The sequence below is a fragment of the Centroberyx gerrardi genome, chromosome 13 (assembly GCF_048128805.1).
Source record: "Centroberyx gerrardi isolate f3 chromosome 13, fCenGer3.hap1.cur.20231027, whole genome shotgun sequence".
In the NCBI taxonomy this organism is placed as follows: Eukaryota; Metazoa; Chordata; class Actinopteri; order Beryciformes; family Berycidae; genus Centroberyx; species Centroberyx gerrardi.
This window is the reverse complement of record NC_136009.1, coordinates 18,893,681-18,899,680: the sequence shown is the minus strand read 5'-3', so window position 1 is coordinate 18,899,680 and position 6,000 is coordinate 18,893,681. Positions and strand designations below refer to the sequence as shown.

At 40.1% G+C, this 6,000-nt stretch overlaps 1 protein-coding gene across 1 annotated transcript; it reads left to right on the top strand.

The window, feature by feature from the left end:
* Positions 1 to 3,900: 3,900 nt before the first annotated feature.
* On the top strand, positions 3,901 to 4,378 carry h2bk1 (H2B.K variant histone 1). The gene is made up of 2 exons (XM_071926536.1): positions 3,901 to 4,014; positions 4,142 to 4,378. Exons 1-2 carry the CDS (start codon positions 3,901 to 3,903, stop codon positions 4,376 to 4,378), a joined length of 351 nt encoding a protein of 116 aa, XP_071782637.1.
* The last annotated feature ends 1,622 nt before the right edge of the window (positions 4,379 to 6,000 follow it).

Genomic DNA, 6,000 nt, shown 5'->3' with positions numbered 1-6,000 from the left:
TGTCAACAAAGACATCCTGCAAAAGCTTTGGCAAGATACTGTATTGTTCTTCATCTCTAAACAGACATTTAACCTGATTTGACAGGTAAACACCTTTATTCAGTGACAGCAGCATTGCTGCCACTTTCACCATGTGAATTTAAATGATGTTGAATGACACAGTGTGGCAATGCTATGAGATATTCAGTAATGTGCCATTGCTCTCTACAGTTAAGGGGAAAGGAAGCCACCCTGGTATGAGACAGAGCTAAAAAACAGCAATAAGCAATTTATTGTTATGCCCAAGTTACTGAGATTTGGCAAGCACCTCTGAGGCAGATAACCCTGTTAGAAACTGGTCCCAGCTGATAACTTTGTTAAACAGTATAGTAGCTGACGTTTAAGAGCGCATGCATCAAAAAGTTATAGAGTTACAGAGACAGAAATGCTCCACTATGCCCAGAACAGTGCAGTGCCGATATGGAGGAGCAAGAACACAATTTGAATTAGAGTGAATCAGATGACACTGAGGTGCAAGCACAGTCCCTGATAACTATCCCACCCGCCCAGCACTTTAACTTATGTTTTTCCCACATGGAAAGGGTCATCTGGTTTACAAAAGGACATTTGCAACAGCAACTGAGCTTCACTGTGTGATATGAAACTATGAAAAGAGAGTGGATGGAATAGATAGATGCATGCATTCAAAAACTTTAAATGTTAAAATTGAGCGATAACTACAATAGTTTAGATGTGTGTAGCCTATCAGTGAGGAAAAAAAGCATTGCTAAGTAAATCCTTAGCAACAGTAGTCAGGGTATGCAATGAATGGCATCCCTGTTTTCACCTACACAGTATCAACTACTTTTTTTCACCGCTAAGATAAACTGTGAGCTATTTAAGGTTTTAATTCAGCGTTCAATGAGGCACAAGGAGGAGCAGCCAAAGAAAAATAAGCATCTTGCCAATTTAAACACTTGGCAAACCTCTAACAATTGTCTGAATGAAGATATGGTCACAGCAACACAAACTGGTATATTTGTATACAAGAGTGCAAGACAACAACACGTGAGGTCGGCAGAGTAATCACTACAGCGATCAAGCTAAGCTTTGTTCTATTAAGCCACAAACCCTACAGAAAAAAATAAGCATAAGGAAACATTGTTCATCGCCTAAAGCAATATGTTGATATGAAAAGCTGTTATAAACAAAACAGCATTTTTTTTTCTATTGATCTGCGATTGTCAGACAGCCATAGGGAGGTAGGATGTGCACACACACTCACCTTTTTTTTTTTTTTCCATTTTCTCTTCAAAAACGAAGCAACCAAGCCGCAGAAATCTGCCAAACAACAGACAAAAAGATGGCCTTCATAACGGGTCAACCAATAGCTGCTTTTCAATGTGTGTGGCAGTTGCTAGCAAGTGACCTTGCATAAATGTTGTCAGAGATAAGGACCTGTTCATCTGTATTCTGCTGCTCGAGAAGTGTTGTGTGCTTGTGGAGGGGGGAAAAAAAAAAGGAACAAGTAGAAAGGAGTGCAAGGTCCAGGACCCTGGATGTGCTTGGCAACGTAGTGGGAAGAGGCTCGAGCACCAAGGATGGAGAGGAGATTCGGCCTTAATTAGGGGTTCTAATGGTAGCAGAGGCGTGTCATTGATCAAAAGAAATGCTTTACCCATTTCTGAAGCACGTGAAAGAAATGAAAGCAGATGTCTTTAAGAGTCTGTAACTTCAAAAAGGTGTTTCAAGATTAAGTAAATCTAGGAGCGTACGAGAGGGTCAGTGAAGGGCAACAGGGAAAGCTTCTGAGATGAAGGAGGGAGACAAATAATACGGATGTGTTAGAGATATTTTATTCTGCTTAGGTTGAATGGGTATTACAGGTTTACACCACAGCTGAGTGGATATATATATATATATATATATATATATATATATTTGTATATTTGTATCTTTGTGGGTAGACCTGGTTTGTATATGCTGCACATGTATGATGTATTATATTTATCCCTGAAAGATAGAAATATGGCTTTGTCTACCTTGCTTCATGAAAATCTGAAGATTTCAATTTCACATTTTCACATTTTAAATAAGCAAATAAATAAACAAGCAACCAAGTAAATACATAAATACATGGAGCTTGCTCGAGGTATTAAATAATGAGCCCATTGCTAATTAAAAGCCAAAACTTCTCAATGATGAAGCTGTTATTGCTGGCAAAGGCCCACTGGTTCCTGAGAGAGCTCTCATGTCAAACATTTTCCAGTAACAGCATTGGCAATTCACTCTACAAACTAAAAAAACAAACACTTGATGATATGTGATGTTGCAGCAGCTCTCTCACATTCACTGATCAGCTGTCACAATGCAGGTTTTTAATATTAGGCATGTATCCTCAAATAAATCCCCATAAGAATGACATCATCATACCATGTCTGAGGCCAGGAAAACTGTATATAACTTGGTCTGATCAAAATGAATGAAGAGTTTGACAAAGTGCTTTACCATTAGAGAGATGTGTTTGTATGATGAATGGCATAATTCATGTTCAGTCCTGCAATGACTTGGATTTCATCAATCAAACAGATAAGACTTATGTGATACAGGAGCTAGGACATACATCACAACATTAGACAAGACAGATAAATCTTTGAACTGTGTTATTGGCGTATGCTTTTGCGGATATTTCAGTAACCGGAAATATCCCAGAGAACTAAAATTTGGATAGAAAAACGCATTAACATTTTGAGCTGGTCCCATTACTTCAGGCGAGCAATTCTTACATGGGGTGAGAACCTATATGGGCTCTATATTTCTGGTGGATACACACATTACAAGAGTGCAAGGTCCAGGTCCAAAGGCAAGAAAAAAAATCCAATTCAGATTTTGGGCAAGTAAGCTTTAAGTTTGCTTTAAGCTTTAAAAAAAAAAGTATGTGAAACTCAGTAGATATTGGTATGTTTTATAATCATATTCAGTTCTAAAGAGGGTTTTGAATACATTACATTAAGTGACATGAATTCTATAAATTTTTAATGCCGCCCCTCTTTACAGTAAAACTTTGAGAGCCACTTGAGGTATAATTTTTCACCTAAGAGAAAAAGTATAAAATCAGTATGAAAATCTCATATTTGTCAGGCTCTTCTCCTCATAGAGTTAAAGAAACTAAATCATAAGTAGTAGGCTATGACATACATTGATAAAACAGGAGCACTGACCCTACAATAATCTAATTTAAGGAACAACAGACAGTTTCCAGAATCCAACAGTTTCAAGCAACAAGCTTACAAAGCAAACCAAATGTGTCATCATCAGTCAGGCACCATGTAGACATGAGACTAGCTCAAACTGAAACCATTGATATGGACCACATACCTCCATAAAAGTATTACATTTATGAGAAACCTGACCTCTCTGTACATCAGTCGATCTAATATAGGCCTACCAGTAAATAGGCTACAATTGGATCTTACACATACTGCAGGTGTTCCCTTGAAAATGCTATGGTGTTTTATTTATTTATTTCTAAAATACTGTCATGTGGGCTGTAGATGTCGACTGTGGTCTTCCACGTGTAAAACTAGTGCAAGCGCGACACCCAGTGGCCAGAGTGAGTATGTGCAAGTGATTTGCCTCAAAACAGTCTGCACTATTAACCTGCCTGTAAACAAGAACTACTTTGCGTGCAGGTTATAGTCCTTCCTAGTCATTATTAATTTCTGTGTAGCTGTAGTGAAGCGCCATAGTCAATTGGCAAGTCTATCCGTCACCATCCGAAACCACGTGGGCTGAATTAATCGCTAATTAACGCACGCTATAAAACCAGCTGCCCGTGCACAGAACGCGGGATAATCGTTCCTAAACTACTTCTTGTAGAAAAATATATCACGCTTTCCTCACTTTTGCACGGTTTCTAAAATGACTAACGACCTATCCAAAAAGAAGGGGAAGGGGTCAGGCGAGAAAAAGGCGAGAAGAAAGGCCAAGAGGCGAGAGACTTACGCGATGTACATCTATAAAGTTTTGAAACAGGTGGGTTGAGCCGCCGCGAGCGAGCTTCGGGCTTTGTTTTGATCTTCCCGAAAATGGTTTGGTTTCTCTGGTGGTGGTGCTGGTGTCTTCAAATGAACAACCGTTTTCTTTTGCCCCCCCCATAAAGGTCCATCCCGACACCGGCATCTCTAGCAAAGCCATGAGCATCATGAATTCCTTCGTTAATGACTTGTTTGAGCGGATTGCCACGGAAGCGTCCCGGCTGGCTCAGTACAACAAGCGCGCCACTATCACAAGCAGAGAGGTACAGACTGCTGTGCGGCTGCTGCTGCCCGGGGAGCTGGCGAAGCACGCAGTGTCTGAAGGTACCAAAGCTGTCACCAAATACACCAGCTCCAAGTAAAGACTTTCAGCCGCCCCCAAACTTATTATATGGACACGCACAGGACTGAAACCTGTACATCAGTGGTTGCAGTATATAGGCTGGATTTAAGTTGAGTTCTTTTTGATTTAAATAAAAGCATCAGAAGGTGATGTCTGCCTAGTTTGCTGTCCAGTTGGCTTTTTTTATAATTTCAATGTGAGGGTAAATCCACTAAGCATTACTATAATTTAACATTAACCACTAGATGGGGTTATTTCACATCTGCCATATCATTTCATGCATAGCATCACTGACTCTCAGAAGTGAAACTCAGTTTCCTTGGTACATACAAACTGAATCCTTGAAGTTTCATGTAGTAAACTCAGTTTATTCACACTGCTCCTTGTTTCCATACGCCTTTTCCTCCAGATGGCCACAAAAAGGGCACAGAACTTGTTTCAAACCCAATTTAAGCCATGATTAAATAGAGTAATTTGGTGTGGTTTTGCAGAAAAAATTTTCAGCTATAACTCATTCATCCCAAAACCTCACCCTAACAAGATCCATTATTCAATTAGCTACAAGTATTGGCAGACAGTACTTCTAAACTGACACTGACGGAGGAAATAAAAGATAATGCGATATTGGATCCTTGTTATGAATCCTAATCAAGCTTTTAAAAGACAACACTGTCAATCTACTGAATAGTACTTGATTACAGGATAATGACACTAATAGTCGCACCAGTGCAATCTGCATAAAATGGAGGCACTGATAAAGGTCTCTCCAATTAGGATGATGTTTACATCAGGCTGTACATGCACCTATTACCCTTATCAACATCCTACAAAGCCAAGCTTTCTGTGTTAATGTCCTCGGATGCGGCTCCCACCACTGCCTGTTATTGTCAAGCTGCCCATTTCAGATGTTTCCTGGTACTCTTGGTAATGATACGAAATCTACAGATGTTATTATTATGAGGGTGATACAGTCTTTGATGGCAGTGACTTTGTTCATGATTATCATGGCCATTTAGGTTTTGTATCTTGCCCCCTCCCCATATCCCCACTCATACCCGTGCCTGGTGGTAGTCATCGCTGTCTCCTTTAGGCAGACTGCTATGAACACATTATGGATGGGTGCATTAGTGACTGATGCAGAGCCTGGGCTGGCTTGCCTTGTTTTCGTGTGAGAGTGCATCATTAGAAAATGTTCCACTTGGCAGGGAAGCGCGTATTAACTGCACCCGCAATGAAATGAGGTTGTGATAGATGGTTAAAGTTATACAGGACTATTAGGTTGAAATATGAACCTCTCAATTGTCATGATGAAGCAGAGGGCTATTTGCGTGGTGATCAGTGCATTGAGAGACAATTGGAATCCGCAAAGACCGATACAATACATTATAGGTGGTGGGCTCAGAGCTTTTAAAAGAGTAGAGAAAAAGTAATCATGCTTCCACAGAATAGTTCAGAGCCACTGTTCAAATCAAGGCTCTATAAATTCATTTAGGCTCTCCACCAACATCTCAAGCATTGCGATGAGACCTGGGTTAGATTGGCATGCAGGACGCCTTTGTGTAAGCTCTATTGAGGACTCTGATGAGCTATAGATATGGAAGTTTATTGGCCATCAGAGGTACTTGAATGGTATTAAAGGCT

Coding starts and splice junctions, on each gene's coding strand:
- h2bk1 (XM_071926536.1), top strand. CDS start 3,901: ATGACTAACGACCTATCCAAAAAGAAGGGGAAGGGGTCAGGCGAGAAA. Junction 4,015..4,141: donor TCTATAAAGTTTTGAAACAG/GTGGGTTGAGCC, acceptor CCCCCCATAAAG/GTCCATCCCGACACCGGCAT.